Source organism: Rhipicephalus microplus, chromosome X (assembly GCF_043290135.1).
Source record: "Rhipicephalus microplus isolate Deutch F79 chromosome X, USDA_Rmic, whole genome shotgun sequence".
NCBI lineage: Eukaryota > Metazoa > Arthropoda > Arachnida > Ixodida > Ixodidae > Rhipicephalus > Rhipicephalus microplus.
In genome coordinates, this window is record NC_134710.1 from 434,360,629 (window position 1) to 434,386,875 (window position 26,247).

General features: G+C 43.4%; 1 protein-coding gene across 1 annotated transcript; it reads left to right on the top strand.

Annotated features, from left to right (window-relative positions):
* Positions 1-1,483: 1,483 nt before the first annotated feature.
* On the top strand, positions 1,484-26,247 carry LOC142775492 (uncharacterized). The gene is made up of 4 exons (XM_075876926.1): positions 1,484-2,243; positions 3,461-3,699; positions 9,849-10,097; positions 25,974-26,247. Exons 1-4 carry the CDS (start codon positions 1,518-1,520, stop codon positions 26,245-26,247), a joined length of 1,488 nt encoding a protein of 495 aa, XP_075733041.1. The 5' UTR covers positions 1,484-1,517.

The window sequence follows — 26,247 nt, forward strand, 5'->3', positions numbered from 1 at the left end:
GAGCGCCTCGAAAAGCGTCAGCTTGTGTCCAGACGACCAATCCGGTGATATCCGATATATCTGAGTGATTAGCTGAGCCGCCATCTCATTTAGACAGCAAAGTAGACTGCATCGTATTTGTGTACAATGCGGTCTTCTTGGAGCTGTCTATTTTGCTGACTACGTGAGAATTGGAATAGGATTTAAGATGGCCGCCGTCCATTTAGCTGTCCATTTAGCCGTCTACGGTGAGTATTGGAACACAGACTAGGTTTGCTTAATTGCTTGCTGGTTTGTGCCTATGTTTTGCTCGTACCCACTACGGGAGTAGGCCTTCGAATTGGTGGGAAATGCTGATTAGAAAACTTCATATTTCATGAAAGAAAATGAAATATTGAAATACCTAGGGAAATTAGAGGAACATTATAATGCCCGTCACGTATAAATTAAGTACAGCACTATTATTTATGCCCATAGAATAAGGCGCAAAGAAAATAATGTTTTCAGTATCAAGAGAAATTCCCAATTTTTAAAATAAAATTTATAGATGTATTTTCCTGTGGCTTGTCAAACATTTTAAGTAAGTAAAAAAATTGACCAATGCTTTCAGGCTTTCAACAATACAAAAAACCAGAGATATCGCCGGACCAGAAATGAACTGAGCTTCAAAATACCTCAGGGAAAGAGCCTATTTTCTTCGTGACTCCTTCTTACCCAGTGTTCACTTTCGCCATCTTTTTTGCCTCGACCGTTGTGTGAATTTTTCATTTAAGTATATTCTCTATATTTTGTTGCCTAATACTCAGGTACTTCACCTTTTTTTGCACGTATTTGCTCTCATCTTGCCCCAATGATCAGCGCCACCTGGTGCTGAGGACTGTACAAGGAGGCAGGTCTAAGGCATCCTGAAAGGAGGACTCCTTCACATTCTCTTTCCACCAGATATGTTTAAAATTTCGCTCCATGGCACAGATCCACCAAAACTCACAAAGGCTGTTGCCTATTAACCACAGAACAAAATTAAACAAGAGTTAAACTGGTGGCAGCCAAATATGGCTGCTTCATTTTCGTACATTTGGTTCATCAGTTAATATTGATATTCAGAAACAACAAGTTTTTCAATATACTTTTTAGTTCACACTAATATATTCTTATCCTAAAGATTACATAAACTCCAAGTTAATTTTCGACAACTGACCTCCGAGGACATCTGCTTATATGTCGTTTAGGTGGCATTGTCCTTGCACTACGTTACATCCCTAAACATGCCTTCAGCGTGTTTTTACCGACACACGTCAACCTTATTTATTGCTATATGCGTCTACTGCTTTCGCTGTATTGTCACTCATTCCCATCATTAAGTGTTTTTTATACCAGTTTTATAATATTTTAAATGAACTTCTTTTACATTTCTCTTATCCTTGTAGTCACGCGCTTGTGAACGCCCATTCATCATTCAGGTTTGTGCCATCCGAGAGCGCCAACGGCCGACAGTTCTCGCGACGACGACAGAGAGTGGTAGGCAGACCCCACCAGCTATGGCCACCGACTCCAATGACGAACTCAGGCCCGCCACGGTGCCTCAGAGGAGCACGACGCCACCCCCATCGGCCGCCGGCGACTGCCGACCCGCGCCATCGACCCCGATTGCGATCGTACGCTCGGGCCGTCTTCCGATGAGCGAGCCATCAGGACACCAAGTGTTGCCGACCAGTTTCGTCGAGCGGTACCCAAATGTGATTGTGGCTTCGCCGTCCACTCCTCCAGAATACTATGCTCCGCGAGCGGCCAAAAGGCGGCTTCCCGCCAACCGGATTGCGCTCGAAGCGGCTGCGGCCTTGGAGGCGACTCGAGATCGGCAGCCGCTTCTCATGACTGACGCTTACACTGTACCACTTCAGGACGGCACCGTAAACCCCATGCAGTACTGTATGATCGGCCTCCTCTTTGCGGGCCTGTGCGCCGCCGCGGCACTAGTGGTGGTCTATGCGCCAATAGCAAAACGCACGACCCCGTTTCGGTCAGAGGAGGACCTGCTGCACCCGGAAAGGCGGTCACGGATGCTCAGCCATGATCCTCCCCAGCTGGCCAACGGTAGCGGAGTGGTGGTCATCACCGACTGGCAGAATGCTCCTGTTGACCTGGGCGTCGACGTCTTCGGTTCCTTCGCAAAACCAGGAAACTCGGTAGACACGAAGGTCACTGCCGATTTCGACTTCGCGCCCCTCACTCTTGAGGCCGGCACAATGGGAGCCGAAGGACGCGTAAGTGCGCGTGCTTTGCTGTGGCGCCTATTTTTAGGCCGTAGCTGTGGTCCAAGCAAAATAAAAAAAAATGTTTGGCATGTTCACGTTATAGCTTGCTAGAGAACAGAAGGGAAAAACGTTGCTAGAAACTACATTTCCTAGTAGTTGAGGCTATCTTGCACATATTTCTGCGAAAGAATGCGGGCGTGGACGTTCGTGCATTGCGTTTTTCGTAAATGGGGAGCCCCTTTTTGTTTTTAGTTTGAAGTGCTTAGTTATGTTGGTATTTACGATGTGGCCGATAAAACGCTTCTGAGGACGATTACACCCTTTTGCTGAAAAAAAGGTAAAGCTGGCTAGGTTCAATCTTTCTTCACTGCGTTACAGTCTCTGTCGTTTTTGCAATCTATATGCTAGTACAGAACGCAGTCTATCGAGAAACTGTGATTAATTTCCAAACAATGTTGAAATCTTGCTTCCTCACAGGAGGCTAGTGGAGAAACTTCATTAAACTCTTTCCACCTCACGTTTTTCTTTTTTCTTGCTTCTTATATTCTCAATTGCTTCTTACAATAAAAATGTACTAATTAAACTTTTATCAGTGCCTTTAGGTCTACTTTCGGTGCAATTAAAATATCTATTCGCGTTTTCGCTCGTGCAGAAAATAAAATAATAGGTATGTCACAGTGTGGTATAAGCTCCAAGTGCTATATACCTTTTAACTATAAATGCACCTGGGTAGATCGCATCGTAAATATACGACTGTAAAGCTTTACGAATAAAATTTTTTGTCCACGAGTGAATGTTTTGATTGCGTCAAGGCTGAATTCAAAAACGTAACTGATAGTGCTAGCTTAAAACTTTTTCAAGCTCACTATGACAACGCTGCCAAAAGCAAATGACGCGAAATTCGGGTGATGTAGAAAGCAGATATGAATCGCGAAATTTCAGTGTAAGTATCAGAGTATTCTGCTCTTTTTCTGCAGCCTGATTGCAGAGTAATTTTTGGTTAGGGTTATTTACAGCAGAGTTTATCAGACATAATATAGCTTTCGAAAACGTCAATCAGATGCAAAATATTTCTATTCTTCCTCGTACAATGTTTCTTGTGGCTCCATGGTGGGCAGCCGAAGGGCGCCTTGCAAGAGCAGAAGGGGTAGTTTACGGGACACAAACACCACATCAGCGGCCGTTTTGAAAGCAAGAACTAACCTCGCCTTCTCTTTACCTTGCAGGTAAGCCCGGGCCGCTGTGACCAGTACTACTACACGTACTGCGCGAAACCGACGGCAAACGTGTTCCACTACGATCCAAATGAGATGGAATGCTTCCCCAACTCTAGAAGGGACACTCAGCTCTGCAACCACGGCCCCAATCGGTTCAGAAGCTGGGAGCAGTGCCGAGAAAACTGTCTTCTGCCTGACCATGCCACCGAAGTTTGCTTTCAGAATACACTCTTCATACCATGTTCCAAGTGAGTGAACGAAAGTTTAGATAGGTGTATAGCTAAATAGAAAGACAGACAGACAGACAGACAGACAGACAGACAGACAGACAGACAGACAGACAGACAGACAGATAGATAGATAGATAGATAGATAGATAGATAGATAGATAGATAGATAGATAGATAGATAGATAGATAGATAGATAGATAGATAGATAGATAGATCGATAGATAGATTGATAGATATATAGATAGATAGATAGATAGATAGATAGATAGATAGATAGATAGATAGATAGATAGATAGATAGATAGATAGATAGATAGATAGATAGATAGATAGATAGATAGATAGATACAAATGGTCAAAATGCCATGATGCACTTGAAAATGTTTTGTATATAAAAACTACGGCAGTTATATCTTCATTTCCTGCACTCTATAAATTTTAGTTGTCAAAAGTTTTGCCCGCACAATTTTTTGGGGCAAAGCGCTTTCAATAACACCTTCAATGGACCCTAAGTTTAACGGGAAACATTCTTTGCAACTTTCTGCTGACCGCTTGTGCGCTGCGAGCGAGACGTGTGAGGCGGCTAAAGGTTGTCTCCGCCATCGACGGCAAGAATGCTCGCAAAGGAAGAGCTGGAAGAGGTTCTTCAGAATTTTAATTTGTTATACAAACGTTGCGGCGTGATACAAGGGCCCGGCTTCAATTTCCGCAATGCGCATAACTGGCCAGAAAGTACCTCTATAGCTTATCGTAGTTACAAGAGGAGCTCGCCCAAATGATTCATCGTACTGGCTCTTTAGAAAAAGCTGCTCTGTAAAATGAAAAGCCATGAGAAGGAGGCACCGGTTTTTTTTGCGCATAAGAACTCTATGGAATGTGAAAATACTTTGCTGCGACTAAGACGACACCGGTGCGACTACTTCATTAAAGCTCGTTCGGTAAATTTTTAATTATTCACAGGAGGGCAGCCCTTACATTAGTAATCTGTTGCGCTTTCAGTTTGAGGTATAATAGGATTTTTTTTTAATCATAAAGTTCCAGATGATTCGAGATATTCATAAGCAAATATTGGAGCTTACGTCACCCGGCGCGCTCTAAACGTCATCTACCTGACGCATAAGTTTAGAACTACATGCTAAAACGAACTGAGGAAATTTGAATCAAGGCACACCAAATAAGGACCTGGTCGCAAAAATTGGCAAGCGTTCTCGAATACATAAGTATACATCTTGTTCTTTGTGTGAGATAACCAGGAGCGAGAGGCTATTTTGTTTTGCCGAAAAAAGCGCCACACTGGTGGTCCCCAAGTTTTCTGCAGCACAGAGAATTGAAAGGTTGATACCATGGCTGTCTTTCTGGCCCACTGCAAGTGACTTACCACTTTTCATGAACAGACACAACAATGACGTGCCTTCTTTCAAATATCACCATTTCCTTGCCATGGGCAGTTCCACTCTGAAATAAGAGGGTAACGTTTCGCGCGCGCTGTGTATACGATATATATCAATGTTGCCCTGGAAGTTCTATGATGGATCTATCGACTTATGCTCAACTTTTCTGATTTATTAAGAAGTTTTAATAATATTAGCTTGAATTTAATGTACCGAAACCACCATATGAATGTGAGAGACGCCGTTTTGGAGGGCTCCAGCAATTTCGATCACCTGAGGTTTTTCACGTGCACCTCAATCTAAGCATGCGGGCCTCAAACTCTTTCGTATCCATCGAAAATGCGGGCACCATGGCCGAGAATCGATCCCACGACCTGCGGGTCTGAATAAATGGGTATGCCTTAGACTGTCAAGCTCTACAACTTTCTAATAAAAACGTCTCTTCTCAGGTTAAGAAATAAAACCTTTAACAAACCGTCTTTTCTTCAATTAGTAGCAACAGTGTCTGTTCAGCTGCGGCGAAGTATTTTCACTCCGACGTGATGTTTGTGTGCCAAAATGACTGGAGCCTTTCAAAGTTTTTTAAGAAATAATGCTTGTGAAAACGCATATGATCACCGCTCATGTCGGTAATCGGTCGTACATATTTTACAGTTTGGACTTAATGTATATATTCATGACCAACACGGGTCCCGCCATTTCTAACGGGACCCTGAGCACCGTCCGATAGAGCTGTAGCGCTGGGCGCATTGGATGACTACGTGTATTCTAGGATCTTTCCATAAGCGATAGGGAGACCATACTTTATGTGATGTTGCAGGATAGTACAAAATATGACGACACTGCCATGGCAGCGCTTCTTTTGGGGAGGAGGGTGGGTGGATCATGAACATTTACAACAGCTTAAGGGGGTTAGTGATGGTGCCTAAGAAGCCTTCGTCGCAAAAGGACATAGCATCTACGTCGGGCTAGACTGCACGTGCGCGCTCGCTTCTTACGGCCTTCGCATGAGGCCTCTCGCCGCTGCTTTAAGGCGGGTGCTCCGAGTCGGACCCTCCTGACCCTCCTCCGCTGCTCCATGCAGCACCCCCAACGCCGGCACATGAGTTTAGGGCGCGCTTCATCACTCACTGCACGGTGAAAAACAAATCGCCTAATTGTTGAAGACACAAGAACTGTTCATCTAATTGCTCATACCTGATGATGTTGGGCTTGGACATATATACCCCTGAAGAGTGAAATTTGCTGTCAGTGTCAGAAGCCCCGAAATGCGAGCATGATCGTAGCCTCTTGGGGACAGAAAGCGCTATATAACACACTTGCTATAACAACTTCGTCTGGGTACGCTCAATGCTTTTATCTATCTATCTATCTATCTATCTATCTATCTATCTATCTATCTATCTATCTATCTATCTATCTATCTATCTATCTATCTATCTATCTATCTATCTATCTATCTATCTATCTATCTATCTATCTATCTATCTATCTATTGATCGATCGATCTATCTATCTATCTATCGAGCCGCTCCAACGACTTTTAGCTCTCCCGGCCGTTTCGATAATGGTGTCGATACCAATCATCGCATAGCATAACTTGACTGTATGACGAGCATAACTGACTAGTCACAACATGAAAATTGAGACAAACACGTCATGAATTTCAAGATTTACATTTCTTGTTCTTGCTGCTCTTGTGGTAGTTTGTTCACATTGCATATAACAAAATGGTATGGTACGACATAACTCCATGGTGATCATAAGTGACAGACGCTAACGTGGAAATTATGACATGCATATTATACAAGTCATGACTACACGCCATGCTCATGATGCGCTCTCGGCAGTTTCGCTAGCTTCATATATACCAAATCGGGTATTACGGGACGTGAATGAATAACGAAGGTTTATGACTGGTGCAAACATGATAACCATGAAATGCGTGTCATGTGAAAACATGGCTACATGCCATGCTCATGATGCGTTCGCAGCCGTTTCGCTAGCTTCGCAAATACCAAATGAGGTATTACATGAGGCTAATGGACGACGAAGGTAAATGAAGCGTTCAAACATGATAATCGTGAAATGCGTTTTATGGGAAACATGACTACATGCTACACTCAAAGAGAGCTTGCAGCCGTTTTGCTAGCTCCACATATACCAAATATGGCATCGCGTGACGTGGGTAGACGACGAAAGTACAAACATGATAATCACCCATGGAAGTCATGCACGGCATAGTGTTGGTCTGCCTCGTACCGTTGCGCTGATTTTAATTTGACATATTAACCCTCCTCATTCGTCCTTCATATATCATCGATTTCCACTGTATGTCGGATCTGAATTTTTTGCGTCACATTCCATGTGATTGAAAAAAAAAAACACGAACTTTTCAACTCTTTTCTGTGCATCTGTTGCGGTTATCTCAACATATGCGTGCTGCTTGCTTTCGCGACAATATTCGGACGCCTTTTTTTCTCGTCTTTCAATAATTACAGCACCTTCTCAAATTTTGAGCAATGGTATGACACTTGCGAGTGCAATCTTCTTATAGTCGGGTATCGACCCGCAATGAGCGTCACTATTCATTGTTTGCGTGCAAACACTTACTGCTTCCTGTTTAGTGAAAGCATCTTGTGAAGTCGCAACTTTAAGATCTGGTTTGTTGGTCTCCACTTTTTGCTTACTCCACGTTTGACGTAGAGGTGAAGCTCGTGAAGCAAGATTGTTGCGAGACTTCAAATGCACTTGGAATCATTTAGGAAGGATAGTCCTTCAAAAAAGTAGGCACGGAGTCAGGAAGAAGTTTTCTGATGCGGCATGCAGGCGCATAGTCTTGATCACGGAAGTGTCTGCTGCTTACAATTGCCGATGCGGGCTTGTCACTGCTGATGAGGTTGTCTCTCGCAATACTACTTTGCCATTTAGCGCATAGCTAGATATTCCTCGGGAAGTGGTGAAAAAACCCCGTGTGTTTTCCGCGAACGACACTTCCATATACATAAATATATATATATATAATATATATATATATATATATATATATATATATATATATATATATATATATATATATATATATATATGGCACAAAGGGAGCGCTGTCAACAAGGATAAATATATTTATTTCCCAACAGTTTCGGGAGGGGTCCTCCCTTCATCAGGGGATGAGTTATATATAACTCATCCCCTGATGAAGGGAGGACCCCTCCCGAAACTGTTGGGAAATAAATATATTTATCCTTGTTGACAACGCTCCCGTTGTGCCATATCCCGTACCTTCACGAAGACTAACTGGCCCATTGAATTATTACTCGCACTATATATATATATATATATATATATATATATATATATATATATATATATATATATATATATATATATATATATATATATATATATATATATATATATATATATATATATATATATATATATATATATACGTACTGCGTGTACAGCGCGTACTCCATATTGTACGGCCGCTTTCTCGAGTCGACAAACCACTACAGACTGAACATTGGGAAAGCATCGCACTCAATACAGCCGCAGTGAATAAATCCTAGAATAACGGAAGCGACACTAGAGAGAAAGAAAAATTGAAAGTAACCTGATTGTAGCACTAAGCCACAACAAAATTCGTACATTTGTTTTTAAGAAAAACGCTGCTTACTTGCCGAAAAGTTTGAGTTTTGTTCGATTCTCTGTGTAAACATGTTCTGCGACGAACTCGAAGAATAGCGCAGAAGTTATTTGCACTGACAGTTTTAGTACCAGGCCAAGTGGCTTGCGAGCCGCTGCGTTCTTCGCATTCTTCATGAAAGTGGCTTGCAGTGAAAAGGAATTCAATAGAACTTGGGGTCCCCGGAAATGTTTCCAGGCAGTATTAGCACCTTGAGAATGCACAATACCACTCCCAGAACGTGCCGTCTCAAGGTGTTATTCAACAGCAAGTATCATCTCTTCTTTTTATTTTTTTTTACACGCAGCCATTTTTTCACTATAAAGACACAACATAAGTACGTATTTCAAAGAGCTGTCAAGCTGCAGACCGCAGCTTTTAGCCCTGAAACTATTTCTATTGTATTCGGAAAAACAAACAAATAGAAAATAGCTAGCAAAAAGAAGGCATGCTCGTCTCTTCTGTAAGCGAACTTTATTAATTGCAGTCTCGTTGTAAAATGAAATTAAGGGCGAAAAGTATTCAGTTGTCTCTGCTTGCAGAACAGGAACAGCATTTTTTATCTCTCTGTCTCCGATTGTGGCCAGTGCTTTATTATTCTTGCATTACGCCTCATCAGCAGATTCTGCCTAATGTGTTCTGAGCTTTAGTTTGTATTATCCTTGAGCACATGCATACCTACATTATGCGGCGAGCCATCAGATAACTTTACTTTTTTAAGGAGACGATCCTTCCTCTACGCCCGTCTTGAACAATCTTTCTCCTCCCTTGCCGTCGAGAACCCCCCCTTCCGCGATGTCACATCAAGCAACATTCTCATGCCGTGTGCGTGGCGCAAGAGATGCAAGGTCCGGGTCGCAGCGCCCCTACCACCGACGGGTGGCGAAACATATTTAGAAACACTCTCATTGCTTCCGCGATGAATGAGAACGCCGTAAGAAGCGAGCGCGCGCGTGCAGTAGAGCCCGGCTATAGAAATGAGCATACCTAAGCATGGGCAAATCGTTGAGACACGGCCGGACGCGCGTGGGCATATGCGCGGAGAGACGACACTAGTCGCGCACTGTCGCAACTTTCGCTGTCGCAGGCAAGACTTCTTGGATGCGCAATGGTACTTCAACGGCACTTCGTGCACAAGGTGGAGCTACCACAACGGGCACTGTCCAGCTGGCGAGCACGGAGTCTACGAGACGTTCGATCAGTGCTCACGCCATTGTGTGGAGCATAACAGCACGTCCACCTCAGCTCAGTGTAAAGTTCCGCTGTTGGGAAAGTGCAGCCTGGCACTGCTGCTGTATCCATTTTTCGCGGATATGCAGGCGCAAGGGGAGGCTAGGTGCGTGAATGCCTCGAGCGTAACTCTGTTTGACCGTCGCTGCCTTGTCGGAAACAATCAGTACGACTCCATGGAGGCCTGCCAAAGCGCGTGTCTTGAAAAGCGCATCACTTGGGGTAAGCAGTCACCAACAGTGAAATAAAAAAATTCTTGGAGACCGAAAGAGAGTCGTAATTGACTATTTACGTGCGTCAATAGATTAGACTTCCACAGCGACAAACTCGTCTCTAAAAAGAATTATATTCTATTATACAAGCAGTTCATGTGTTATGTTCGAAAAACACCATGTGATTATGAGGAACGCCTTATAGTTGGCGGCAGTTCAAACCTCTTCTGCCCTCTAAAGTAGAGCGCTTTCACGTTCTACCTTTGAAAGCGAAGTGCATTCTTAACCGCGTAACCTTTAGTAGAGGTATACGTTTTTAGGATTCGTATCAGTCTATGTTGAAGGCTATGCATTGCCTTATAATGCAGTGATACGCCACCATATAAATCTCGGTATTTTTAAATCACAGAGAAACCTTCAGTGCAAAGGTATCTAGCAATTATAACTTTTATTAAAAGGACAACGTGTTTTTTCCGTATAGTATTAAAAAAACTTCTAAACTTAAAAGTTATACTCTACACTTTAAATTTACCTTTTATGACACATATTACAGACCACTGCATGAAATTAACCTCAAAAAACGTCTGCATGCCTCGTACAAAACTATTCCTTTATAAAAAGTATATCACATGGGACACGCAGAAGTTGTGGGTTCCCACCTCTTCCATTTAGCTAACTGCATTTTCCTTTCATTCACCTGGAAAACCAAAGTGCAATGAAAGAAAGACAACTGCATCGGCTAGCCATGCTTTTTAGCTCAGTGGTAAACAAACTTTCAAATCAATAAATGTTCATAAAGCCTGCGTGTGCATGATATTTCTGTGAGAAATATGTGAAATTGTTCGGCATACACAAATCTGAACAATTCATGCTGGAGCATAGGTTCTGAAATTCACCCGGATGCAAAGCAAAATAAAAGAACTTGTCAGAGAAATAAAAAGCATCAAGTACTTTGTTCAAATTGATTATTGTACAGTAATTCAGCTATACGTAACTGAAAGGCTTTTTCTGGAAAAAGATTTATATGAGAACTTCCAAACATTTGCCCAAATAATCTCTGTCAACAAAGTTTGGCTAACCAATTTGATATGTAGTGATCCAACTTTTTTTTTCTTCAAAGCGTTAATGGCCACTTCAATCTATTTGAAATAAGCCCACGTTGGTTAGATTCTTAAGGTATCAAAACTTGTTGAACCATATTCAGGGTCTGCGAAAAAGCAGACAGTACATGGTAGTATATGAGAAAGCATAAGGCGACGGCATGCTCACTGTACAGTTCCTTCAGATGAAATATTACTTCCTTGCTGCCTCCGTGTACGCAAACTTGGTCCTTGTGTACGTATACATGTGGTGCGAATTTTTTATTTCTCTCAGTAGAGCAGCCTGTAATTAGGATTATCAAAGTTATAAAAAGAGTATTATATGTATACTAAATGCAGCAATTTCCTGAACATTCAGCATTAATCCAAGCCTATTTTCCGCACGTCATTTGAGACATCAGTGTGTCTTTCATTCTTTCCGAATATGGTAGATGCCTATACACTCATTTAGGCATCGTTCTCTGACGGCGATACCGATGAGAACAAGTTGGCCATGAAGAATGCGAGGGGCCACCCAAGTGTGCCACCGAGAGAACAAAGAGCCGCATTTTCATACGCGTGTGCCTGAGTGAGGTATCAATAAGTGCTGGGGCGGAGAACGCCTTAATCACAAACAATACACGGTGAAACAGAACATGGTATGTAACACTCCTTGCCAAACAACGTTGCGAAAAGCTGCTAAGCTGACCCGTGCAGGCAAAGCAAGTATCACGTGCTGCAATTTAAGTCCGTCGATTCCACTGTAACAATATATTTAAAGGAATAGTGCCACAATGTTTTTAAATTGTAGGGGTTAGAGGCTGAGTTTAGCCCAAGAACCCCTCATGGAAGAGGCGGAGACCGACAGAAACCATGCTTACTGATCGGATCCCGGGCCGCTACTGCTCGCTGCCAGCGGCTGCCACGTGCCATGAGCGCACCCACGATCCTCGTCCTCCTCTTCTTTCTCTGACCGGCACGCTCGCGGTCGCCACCCCCATAATGTTTATACTATACAACATAATTCTTGTATACAAGAGGTAACATTTTCCAGTGCACACAAAAGGAAAAACCCACAAAGGCTGTAAAAGAAAACTTTGATTACCGAGATCAGCAACCCTGGTGTGGGCGTTGAGACTATAAGGAAGACAGGCTCAAGTTTGCGCCCCGCCGCGGTGGTCTAGTGGCTAAGGTACTCGGCTGTTGACCCGCAGGTCGCGGGTTCAAATCCCGGCCGCGGCGGCTGTATTTCCGATGGAGGCGGAAATGTTCTAGGCCCGTGTGCTCAGATTTGGGTGCACGTTAAAGAACCCCAGGTGGTCGAAATTTCCGGAGCCCTCCACTACGGCGTCTCTCATAATCATAGTGTGGTTTTGGGACGTTAAACTCCCACATATCAATCAGGCTCAAGTTTGCGCAGCGCCGTTGGCCGCCCTAGTACAGAGTAAAACACCGGTCACTCAGACGGACTGCGCTTGCTGGGTTTTCCCATTGCGCGCAATTATCTTGAAAGGGGACACGCGAACGCATGTCCCGAGCGCTTTGGCGGCTGCTTGTAGCACGATTAAGTGGGAGTGATAGCAACGACAGCCTCTATTCTCGTCCTCTAGTGGTGACCAAAACAACCAGTCGTTGGTGATATGGAACTGGGGCAGGATAGCACCTCCACCCTCTTCAAGGCAATTACATTCAGCCTCTCATGCAATTGCCTTGAAGGGTAGGCGGTTGCTATCTTGCCGCTGGGTCGACAATGATTTCTTATCGGGCCTTATTCTTCACCAACATGTTTATCATTAGCCCGAAAAAAAAAAACGACTGGACGGTGCCGAATGCTCCTTCCGTTCTCGTATCGCAATGCACGCGGCAGCCGCTTTTTCGTTAAAGTTTATTGTCTTCATTTTTTTTCTTTCAACTCCCCCCTCCATTTTTATTGGTACCATCCAACCATTGATTAATGTCCATCGTAGTCACCGATAGCCTATTCAAGTGAACTTTGTGCATGAGAAGCCTTCACTAATTTGTTAAACTTACACCTAAGGGCTCTCGAAGCGCCATGTGTTAGGCGACAATCACGTGATATCTTTTTTAATTTCTTTCACTTTAAACAAACCCGGAAGAAAAATAACCGGCAGTGTTATCTTACTGTAACGTGAAAACTTTGTTATTACTGAATAAGTGTGACAAGTCTTGTATTGAATTTTTTCTCTAGAGTCAGTATTTAAAAATGTTCAATAGGCAATGTTTGTTATTTACCTTGCTTGGCGGGTCAAAAAATATTCTGTCATGCTACATACAGCTAAGAACAACATAGCGCTAGCGGGAGATGCGTAGCACGCATTTTTAATTTTTTGATGCTTGTTGCTTTTTAGCTTAAACACACTGTATAATGTACAAAGTAGAAGGAGGAATAGCTGACATGGTAGCTCAGTTGGTAGAGCACCGGATGCTTTATTCGTTGCTCGCAGGTTCTTTCCCTGCCCACGGCAAGTTATCTTTTCTTCGACTTTTTTTTTCTTGACAATTACATTATAATAATTTCTAATATTATCCCCTATACTTTCTTGGCAGCATTGTCTGTTAGTTCTCAGAAAATCTGCAGGTAACATGAGGTGTAAATGGTGTGCCTTTCCACCTAGACACACGTCCTCGAACACACACGCAAAAGAGAATAAGTCTAAGTTTACAGGCTCGTTGTCTTTGCTGAACACATTTTAATGAGAACTAACGGGCAATGATGCCAATCTAACTACAGGAGAGGTTATCAAAAGTAGTTTTAATGTAATTGTCAAAAAAAGCAAACGAAAAGATAACTTGCCGCCGGCAAGTCCCAGCTGGCAACAAGTTATTATGTTGTCCACTTTTTTGACAATTGTGCTAAAATTACTTCTTTTAACATCCCTTATATTTTCCTGGTTAATGTCGTCCGTTAGTTCTCAATAATAGAGTGATGAGTAGGCCGACAAAGGAAGGATATGGCATTGATACTTCTTTTGACCACCAAATACTGTGAAGATTCTAAAAAAGCGGAATCTACTTTGAGTTGTGAGAATTAGGTGAAATAACACGGATTCATGTTTATTCAATGATTACTTGTAATGAACTGATATGAAGGCAACTAACCGAATTTGAAAGAGAAAGCATTTGGTATTATGAACACTATTGCACTTGCCAACTGCATTTTGTTTAAAACAGCGGCAAGCTGGGCTAGTTTTTATGGAGGAGCAGTAGTGAACAGTGCAAAGTAACAACTAAAGACATCAATAAGAACAAGGTGGGATAAGGACAGACTGCCAACTGTATAATTATTTGCACAAAAGTTCGCCTGAGAAATATCAGGCAGATAGCTCATGCAAATGTAGGTCTAGTTAGAAATGAACAAGGAATGTTAATAACAATGCCTGCTTTTTCTAACTGGACCATCATTCACGTGAGGTATGCAGTGATAGGCCTCTACCGGAGTACATCACAGCGTGGTGTCACTGGCGCACGTAAAAGGCGTGGTTGGCAAAGCTCTCCCACTGGTGGCTCAGCGCGGTTGTCATGCTGTGTTTGGGGCAAGTTTTTTTTTTCTTTTTCAAAGCTTACACTTCCCGTTGTCATGGAGATATTAACTGTAGTATTTCAGGAAAGATCCAGCAGTGTGATGATAAACTATTTGCCACGCTGGCTGTCTATCTTGAAGAAGTGAACACACGTGACGGCCTGTCCGAGGAACACCGGCATTGTCTTAAAAATTTTGCACTTTTGATTGCGGCATGCAGTGTGCATTGAAAGGCATCGAGATTATTGGTTCACCAACTGAGAATATTTTGCGTGATGTGTGCAGTGTGAATAACAATGTGTCTTGTTTGCGAAGACATTAGCACTCGGGGCAGCGACCGGTTGTCAAAAAAACTTGATTCGACATTTTAGTCAAGGTATATATATACTTGATGCGATCAAGTGCAAGTGGGTACATGTCAGTGTTCGCGCTGTGTGCAGAAAAAAATTGCACGATCACCAGGTTGAAAGACACCATTGCTGAAGCTGCATGCATGTCTCGCCCTGACGAGTACGTAAACCCAATAAAGGTAAACTCGTTTTGTCGGAAGCATCATATGTCTTCATATAATAAGCAGAGGTTATTGTTTTACATATACTTAGTGCCTTTACCGCTCGATATTCCTGAAGTGACGATGCACCCTACAAGTTTGTGTGTTAGGTCTTAGAAAGCAATGTAAAAATGCAAATACGTTGTAGGTGTTAGATGCATCAATGTCGCTGCGCAAACGATCATGCATATAAGTAAGTTACAGAGTTTAAAATCGCATAAATTTCAGTGCGCTATAGGAAACGTCACCGACAACTTCGTTTGGATTTTCACAGGAAATTGTTGACTTCAGCCTAACGCTTGACAAAAAGTGTTTTCTTGTTTTTTTCTTTTTCTCATTCATCTACGTTTAGAATTTTGCGATGTGAGTAGTAATCTTGTCCGTAACCTATCGCACAGCAGCATTGAAACCTTGTTGCAGCGAATGCTGTGCCTCATTCAAAAAACAGTGCACATTTCGCCATGAAAATTGAGTACGTTTAAATCCATACCATGCCAATATTTCTCAAACCATCTGCCACCGTCAACATAAAGAACGTTCGCTTTCGAGGTGGAACATTTTTTTTTGTTTGTTTGTAATGGCCGTCACCTACGACGAGCGAATTACCGCCTCTTAACATAACAGAATCCTGCATTATAGGCAGACACCCTTCCTTTTAGTGGCTTTAAAAAAAGAACAATTCACCGAAATTTCACCGAAAATTCACCGAAAAGGAATGCAGATACACGCAGCCCTGCTATGCAGAAAGTTCTTGCCGGCGGAACGTTCTTGCCAACCAGCCCCTGCATCGAGATAGGGAAAGGTGGGAGCGGTGCTCGAAGTGACTTCACAGAACTAGAATCGAAAGTTGGGCTAGTTGGATATGCATGGTATACCAGTCAGTTCTAGCGCACAAATAAACAGAAAGGAAAAGAAGACAAGCGCTTTCTCGCAACGAAACTGTTTATTAGAAAGGGAAGAATATATGAACAGGCAATCAAAAAACAACGCATGCGTGTGCAGGCAAAAACGTACACCCGTGGCACATCGAGAACACAGGGTATAAGATTATCTCGGAACATATTCTAGAAAAGCAAACTCTTTATTATGCAGCAAAACTGAAGGCTGGCTGACGCATTGTTCCCCTTTTTTTTATATGAAAAGCTTCTGTCAACTCACGAGTTAATTGATTGTTAGATCGAAAAACTACTTCAGTATCGTGTAAAAGAGGATAACAACCGGACTTTTTGCAATGAGCCGCGAGACGCGATGCACCCAAGGATTTCAAAAAAGAATTGTGCTCTCTGAGACGAAGATTTACACACCTGCCCGACTGACCAATGTACACTTTACCACAGCTAAAAGGAGTCATGTAAAACACGCCCATTGCGCAGTGCACGAACTTTTTGCTGTGTTTCATGCGACATTGCGGAAACTCTCTGCGCATGCGTGAACAAATAGACTGAAGTTTGCTTTTGGCTGAGAAAAGCACATCGACTTTATATCTATTAGTGAGTTGCTTAAGTTCATGCAATGTCTTATGAATGTAAGGAATCACTGCTATCCTTCTACCTTTTCTACTCTCATCACGACGCGCCGAGTGGTTCTCTTCAAATATAAGTTTCTTAATCATGTTGTTACAAACATCACGGTGTTTGCCAACGTCACAGTGTTTGCCAACAAGAGTAGATCTCTTATTTAGGCAACAATTTGCACAATACATGTTTCAGATGACTGACTGTATTCATCCCACATTGATCATAGTCTCTTGTTCTAACATTGTGCTGTGCATTACTAAGCATATTTAAACTCACTATGACTTATAGTCACTATGACAGATCTTGCTGTAAAACAAGACAATTTCATGTGTCATGCAAGCCGTGAATGAGGCAGACGTGTTTACCAAAAGATTCCGTCCTAGCTTTAGCATGCAAACATCTGTCTAGATTCACCACTTGTCTCTTAATGCGCTCGTTGGGGCTTCAAGCACTTTGCGAATGGCACAGATAACGATATTCAGCATAGCTGCACTTTTCAAAAAGTCTCACTGATGTAGAAAACTCAAATCCATTTAGCGGTACAAATAAAACCTAACAACGCGAGTGGCAACTGAATTTCTTCAGCCAAGAAGGAATTTTCGCGCAAACGTGCTGCGCAGCACTTCAAACAGTTTTATTTCGTGTGAACATACCACGCGAAGTGAAGAGCACAAAAAAAGTTCTCTGCGCCGAACAGCACAATGCCAGAAACGTTAGCTTAAGACTTCAATGACAAATGCAATACGCACATAACATAGTATTGATGGCGTTCTTTTTAGCAGCAGGCAAGCTAAGAGGAAGACAAAACAAGCGAAAGCAATGCCGCGCGCCCGGTACGTTATCACACTCATTTTATGGCATCTCTCTGCTGCTGCTTTTTCATTGCCGTAAATGCTCATGAACAAGAAGCGTGACAACGTCGCCATCGCGTTGATGCCATGTGCGCTTCTCTCGCCTTCGATTCATGCCTGATTCCAGTCCGACGTTATTGCACCGCACAATCGCAGACGATAGATGGAATGATGCCGCTATCACATACTCTAAGCACGTACACGTTTAATGGTCCAGAAAATGTTCTGTAGTAAATAACCAGCACGTGTGTTTCCTTGAAGCAATGAGTGATGTGTTGCCATCTCACGGTTGGGATGAAGCTGCATAGCTAAGCTGCTTTTTTGCCCGAATGACTACTTATACTTTTTATGTTACTCTATGGTGTAGCGACGTCAGCGTGATTCTAGTGCAATCTTTTTGCCAACTCAACACGCGCCTCCTACAGGCATTTTTGGGCGTATGTCCTCTTCGCACAGGTTCTTTCGTTCCACCTGCAGCATCGAAAGTTCCATCCTCGGAGGCGGCAAGTGTGCACACGCAGCACTCTCGTGGTGCTCCTTTCAATTCTATCAAATATTGCAGATAAATATAGAAACAGGTTGTCTCTAGGCATGATCGCATCATGGCGGCAACGCAGGTGTGATTGTATAAGTCGAGCACGGTGAAATTGAATGCCAGACATCGTAGCCGCGTGGTGATATCATGCATGTTTCACTTCTGCGTGCGCGTGTGCGTAGTCTGCGCAATAAAGCCTATAGATTAATCGTGCCACTCTACGTGAGTACTGCTTCTCGGCGAGAGCAAACGTGGTGGGCGTACCTTATCTTTCCCGCGGGTGTCTGTCAATTAAACTGATTGACGCCTGAACTCGGATACAACCTCGTTGATTCTGAGATGGCCTCAGCAGAACTCGTGACTGTCATGGTACCGGTGTGACTGTCAAGCGTTTGATGCCGTGAACGCTAAGTGGGTGCTTCTGTGCATGTAAAATACCTTGGTGAGATTGCAACACTTGTGCGAGGCTGGAGAGAGACGACCTCAGTATAACTTGGCTTAGTTCTTGCAGCTTCTTAGTTTGGTCGTCTACTCAGGTGCTTGGTCGGCTTCGAAATGAGTATCAGCTCTGACCAAATTTTGATTGTACTGATTGACTGAAGTCTACCAGCCATCACACGGAGCAGTACGTATTGTCTTCATTGATAAGGTTTCAATAAAGGGCAATTATGTGGGGCTCAATCAGCAAGGCCATGATGAGTATGGAGCTATTAGACGTAATGCTCATTAACACGATACTAATTTTCATAATATTAACGGCCAATTAGCAAGGTTTTATTTAGAGTGCTCATAATTAACGTCGCGTTAATTAGCACTGTTTAGCTAGCTCATCAACTCTCATGCTTTAGTTGGCCCGGTCATAGCTTTACATGGCGTCACTAGCATGTTCATCTAAGTTGTAGTGTAATTACATAGGCCCACACGCATAGACAGAAATTCTTTTCGGGGGGCGGGGGGGATGGGGGGAGGCCTATTTTTTATTTCGGGAAAGCCACTTCCTTTAATTGGTAATTTTCTTTGCTCTCTATGCCATGACGAAATAAAATGGAATAGAGAGGGGGGGGGGCGCCAGGTACACCAACCGCCTGGTTGCGCCCTTGCCTGAGCCTTATCATGACTCATCGTATTTAGCTTGTTCATAGCACGTGCTGGAAAAACTAGCCAATATACCATCCAGCCAAGTAGCTAATTACCTGGCCGCACGTGCTCGGGTGCTGGCGGACGATGACAAAAAGACGACCTGAACCGGCCGAGCAGCGCGCTAGATAGAGTATGTAGACTGACCAAGACGCTCGATCGGTACTAATCTCAGAGGCCACCGTACTGATTATTCTAAACAAACTCGGTGCAAGCATTAGAAGCTTCAAAATAAATATAAACACCCCGTTCGACTAAAAATGTCATTACGAAACGTTTCAGACAATTGAATAGGTGCACCTCTGCACGCAGTGGAACGACAAAAAATTAAAACAAAATGCCTATTGTTTGAAAACACCGCCCAACATGGTACACCACCCTTGACGCGACGACTGGTTGCATCGTAACCAATGATACGAAACGCTAAGGGGTAGATTTGACTGCTGGCTCGTTCATAAAGAAGCATCACATGAGCTGGGAAGGTTCCTGAGTTTCGTGAAACTCGGCCAATCCTGAATAGCACCCCAGGACGCTATAAAAACACAAGTTAAAGTAAATGTTAACAGTTGAGGAAAGTCTAAGACGAAATAGGCTATGAAGGCGATAAAAACCACCAGTTTATCCTAGGTAAGGAGATGTTACTTGGTGGGATCACGCGATGAAGGGGCGCCAAAATTAGCACAATCAAAATAGGCAAAAAAATGTTGCACTGACACATTTGAAGTTTGAAAAAAAAACTATTTTTGAGAGTTCGTGCATACTGTGCTGCTTTCTTTTTTTGTGATAACCTTTTGTTCTGTTTCATAATGTCACTGACCTGATCAGTACGTTTTTTTTTCCACCAGCTAAGCAATGGCAGTCAAACGAGGTGTCCGGGTGACAATCGACACCATCTTTGTGTCGCCCCACAATCTGCATAAGAGAAAAGACGCGCACATGCCAATGAAGTTGCAGGAATCACAATGCACTCTAATGAAACCAGCGTTCAATCTGCGTCACGTTCCAAGTATACCTTGTGATTGGTGTGACTGGTTTTGCTGCAGTACACGCTGAATTGTCTCGTCGGCATCTGGCTAGTCGGATCATCTGCCAATTCAACGCAAGTACATTCACGTAGGCAATCTTCAGCGCCTTATGGGGAGCTACCATATGATATGGCACATCTACGCCCATAAAAAGTGGGGCTGCCGAACAAGGGCCACCGCATATAGCAAGCGCAGAATGAGTGCTTTACTCACCCTTTCATTCTGTCTGTCTGTCTGTCTGTCTGTCTGTCTGTCTGTCTGTCTGTCTGTCTGTCTGTCTGTCTGTCTGTCTGTCTAACTTTATTGATTTCTTTTTTACCTTTTTTTTCTTTTCACACTGCCCTCCTCTGTTCCTTCCACAAAGCCCTCATATCCCTCATCATCACGTTCACTTTTTTCTCCAACCCTTTGCTACGCTATTGTGTACTTTCATTTTTATATCATGATTGTTAGACCATCTAACATCCTCTTTTTATCTATTCTCTCATTTCCGCATATTGTAACTTGTTACTGTTACAAGCTGGCTATGTGAGCCACTAGAGCGGAAGGCTACGGCCATTATTTAGTGGATTTATTGTCCGAAATCTAAAATTAGGGTAGCTTTTACATGCACGACCATGCGGTGGAAAACATGAATGACAAGCGAACAGGAACACGTGCAGAATATCAATTGAGGGTTTATATTTTGCATATCACATATACACGATTGTGGCAGAAAAAATTAAACTTATAAAAGAAATAATAAAATTTTGTACACCTTATGAGCGAGGAAGAATGTTAGGCTCATTGGCTATGCCCGCTGCTTGTAGCAACTGTAGCTCCTAATTAAAAAAGCAATTGACAGCTTGCCGAAGCTGTTGATTAGTCTGATTTAAGACTGCGATTCTTCCAACACCCGGGCCAATATACTGGGGACTCTGCGAGTTTTCTCTTCTGTAGATATCATAAGAAAATATTTCTGAGCATTGATAATGTAAATAAAGGCATGTAATTACAAGAAACAATAGAATGCCTTGGGGATTGACTTTATTTTAGAGATAATTTACTCAAGGGTTGTTGGTTAAATAGCGAGATACGGATAACTCATCAAAGCAGGCGATCATCTTGGGGATTGACTTTATTTTAGAGATAATTTACTCAAAGGTTGTTGGTTGAATAGCGAGATATGGATAGCTCATTTAAGCAGGCGAATACGATCCTTTGGCAAGAATGGGGTCTTCAAGGTCTTTTAGGGCGAATCGTCTTTTAGGGGCGAATGACCGTCTTTTAGGGGCGAAGCTCCTCAAAGCGTGAGTCTAGATAAAACTAGATGGTGGTACTTTAAGTGTTCACTAGATAGCGGTACTTGTAGTTGATGAAAAGATGCGAGATGTTATCAAACTACATGGCCATACCTGTAGTTGGTGATGAAAGATGCAAGTTGTTCAAATAGGAATCATGTCACATATGGCACGTGTCATTGGTAGAAGGCAATTGTTTGATTTAGTGCAGTGACGTACGCTAGGAGGAGTGTTGCAATCAATTTCCTTCGATGTCGGCGCGTGCTCGAACTCGCCGAATGAACAAGGCTACAGAGCGTTGAGCGCTCAAGGCCGAAGCAGAAACGCGCCGTGAAGCTGCGCCACGCCACTGCCAAGATCCTGCCGTACGAGAGCGGCAGGCCACAGCGACACCGCATACACACACAGCAATTCTCACGTCTCTAAATGTAGACAGACTCGGCGAGTTACACGGAAGATTCACGGTTTATCAATGATTCCTTCTGGAGCTTCGCCCACCCATGATCATTCACCCCGTGAATAAGCTGTCATTTTTTCGGAGGATGAATTCATAGCCCCTAATAAATTGTGAATGCGGAAAAGGCTTTACCACAACCTTTAAATACTGCTTACCACATCCATGATACACGACAACAATTAATATCGCAGCATATGCCCAAAAATCAGAGCATATTCAATGAGTAAATTATTATAAGTTGGGGCGAAGCCTCAGTCCGCCCAGGCGTCCGTGTGTCTCTCTGTCCGTGCATACATCTATGCGTCCGATCGTGTTCGAGAATGAAGACGGTTCGCTGGTAACCCTGACGAGACGCAAGCAAAAAAAAAAGCAGAGCGCATGCGCGTTCAACGCATTCGCTGCTCTGTATCGTCCATGCCCCACCAATGATCCACCATGTACGGTGCCTATCCAAGAGACTGAAAGAAGCACTCCTTCGCGCACTATGCAGACGGCAAGCATCTTCAAAGCGCCCGCTGCTTTGCTTGGTCCATTTCCCACCAACAAACACCCGCGTACTGTGACTTTTTAGGAGACTGAGAGAGGCGCTAGTTCCCGAACTATGCAGACGACGCGTGGGTAACAGCGACGATCGCGCAGTAGGCAAAACCCGTGCTGCAGCCAAATGGAAAGTAGCGGCAGAGTAACGTCGTATAGATAACGAGACGAGAAATAGTAGTACATTTCTCTTTCTTGTCTCTTCTCTCGGTAACGCGTGACTAGTTACAAGGTTAGACTATTGAAGCTTGGCTCCTAAAAGTTCCACATGGGGCTTTTTGGGGGGGGGGGGGTAGGAATGTAGCGTGGATATATGGCATGAACAGAATAATTTCACATGCACTATACAATGCAACAACAACGCTGTATAGCACGCAAACTAGTTCTGTAAACTGCGAACGATTAATCTCCACAAATATAAAAAGAGTGGAAAAGGGCGTTTGCGTGGTAGCCTTACAGTTGTGCGGATGTAGGAGCGCAAATGTATTTTTACCTTTATAGGACTGACTCCAGTTTTTTCTACTGCTGCAGCTATTGTAAAGCATACGATGTGATAAAAAAGCAGAAAGCGCCATTCTTTGACGCCATCACTTCACTTGAAATCACGCCCTGGACCAGCCTTATGGTGGTGTTTAAGAGGCAGGGGAGGCCGCAAGTTATTTATTCGATTAACTAATACATAGACATCCATGACGACGGTTTATTTTGCTGCTCGCTTTTCATAGGTTAGTCGATAAATCGTTCACCGGTTTTACAATCCCTTGCGTCTGGATGTGCAGCGCAGGGCTTTCAAGTGTGCCACTAGGAGCTTTAAAATGCCTGTTGCGACGGAGGTGGGGGAATTTTTAGGACATCTAGTATTTCGAAGCACTCTAGCTTTTGTCTTTGTGGTGGTATATGGACAAAACTGGTAAAGTGAATACTGTACCATCATTTATAAACTATGCGCCTGTCAAGATGATTTCAGTCTAGTGAATAAATTAAGTGGTAATCAGCGAACTGGGACTTTTTCTTTACATTTCAATACGTTTTTGAAATCTTGAACAGTTGCGTGTATTTGTAAAGCAAAGCATTTTTCTTCTCTATTTCTTTTTCTATATATTTATATTTTCCTTAGGTGGATTTCTTTAGATCTATCTTTCTCTCTATCTTTTTTCGTATATCACGCTTCCTTGACTACAACGTTTCTCCACAGCCCGTATTACTTTGGGACGTTGATTTTATTTCACCCACTGACCGCTTTCATCCACAAGGCGTGATCTTACATTCTTCTGCAAATACAAACAGGCATTGACCGACATCGACATCTTTGTCGAACTATAAGCTAGAACGATTAAAGTGTGCTTTTTATCACGTCTTTTGCACAAGGATTTCATACATGTCTGGTATGAAGTCCATTAATCTCCCCGAAAGATGCATGCAGAGTTGAGGTGCTATAACGAAGCGCTTAGCACAGCCTCTTATCAGAGGCTGTGCTAAGGCGGTGCTCACAAGAGGATGTGCAATAACACTATCGCGACCACAGCCTCCCACCAGAGGCTGAGGTCACGACAGGGTCATGCAGGCGGTCACGAGGTCACGACAGCTATGCACGCGGCAATATGAAGCGCTTTCATAGGTGTACCTACGAAGGGGAGGGGGTTCAAGTCCTCTGCTTCCAATCAGAAAAAGTTAAGGAAATAAAGGCCCACCCTCCACTTCAATGTCGACAGTGATTTTCATCTACTACACACTGCAGACACGAAAAACTCAGGCGCAGTTTTTAACTAAGAAACGACGAACTGTGACATTATTGTTTACCCTAAAACACTGCTATGAAAATTGTCCTCCGTGTCTACGCACTATAGGTTGCCCAATCAGCGGGTTGCATCTGCGACACTTTCGCACTCGCGCTCAAACACTGAATAGCAGGGTACTGCTGAGCAGAGGCTCTAATGCTATAGAGCACTCTCATGATTTCCTGTCGCTCTGTCTGACATGAAATTAACATAATCGGAGACACCAATACGGGCGAGTACCAGTAATCAAATTATGAACCGATCAACCACTGTTCTCGTCACAGGAAGTTCAACTTACGCCTTCAAAAACGAATAGCATTACCTCTGCATCATATCCAAGGTGCTGTGAGTAGATGAAAGGGCAGAAGTGTTGGTTTTGGCAGATTGGTAAAATTAGGACAATTATAAAAGGTTTCCGGATTAGCCTCCTGTTTCACTGTGCTTGTCATGAGGTTGCAGACAGTAATGGCGGCAATTTGTAACAGAGAGATAAATATGAAGATTTTCTTACGCACATTGATTTGCCCACATTTCGAGCTTTTACCGCAACCTGATCAACCAGACGGGTTATATGATCAGGTTACCCGGTTTTCTTGACATAGAATTCTTGCCCGCTTGCAAAGGCCTTTGTCTGTTAGAAGGGTACTGACCCAAAAACATTGGCCTCAATTTTTCTGCTGCATTGTGTTGCATGGGGCTTGTTAGTCATGACATGACACATCATTTGCTGCAGCACGCAACAGATAAATAATTACAGGCCGCTCGTTGCCGCTTAGTTTCAGTTTCGGTTTGAGAGAGCTCCAAAAACTGGGTGCAACTGTCGCCACCCAGCGTGTGCAGCTATTCACCTCGTCAGCACACAGAACTATGACACACTTCCGCATGGTCCGGATCAAGAATTACTTTCACATAGAAAGCTGGACTGTAATGTTGCAAAACACAGAACTTTCTAAGAGTGCTCCATAGCCACGCAACCAGCCGCCGAGAAATATATACTGCGGGATCAAACGCGGCAAAAGAAAAATGGCGGTTATGAAGTCAACATAACTTGTTTTTTGACTCCAGCGTGGTGACGTGAGGGAAGTACGGGGTCCTCAAGGGGTCCCCTTCCATAGTGTCAATGGCACGATAGAGTTGGGGGTTCACGCAAACTTCAAAATTCCTTTAAAGTACCTTCTCAGCTATATTCGCTGTTGATATTTAGCAGACGATATACGAATGTTCCTGGTAATGGATTCCACCGGCTATCTCCTCCGATAAATTTTGTTTCAGTGCCCCTTCAATATTGTTGTTTGTGTTTCTCTCAATATAGAAGAGCTGCCAAAGAGTTGCAAACAGTAGAGCAAACATCGTTATGCTCTAACTGAAGTATTCTACGTTTATGAATGACTCTCGCTATCTGCTACAAATGGCCGCTGCGAATGTGATTTGCGTGAAGACCGCTGGATTTATTTGTAGTAAAGCGGAATGCCCACTGCTGCAGCCCCATTGACACGCTGCTCTCGGTGAAATACGCACAGTATACGTCGTGTACCATGTACTGTGTGGGAGCTGCTCCCGCAAACAGCTACACCCTCACGTTTGTCGTCTACCACGACGCCACAGCATCTTCGTCGACATGGCCCCCAAACCCAGCCAGACTGATTCACAGCCACTCGATCCCGCCCTCAAGTGGGTCCAACGATTTGTGCTCACGAGTGTTTCCACGGGCTTTCAAGGAGCAGGCTCCTTTCACAAGTGGCGTCACCCCTGAATAG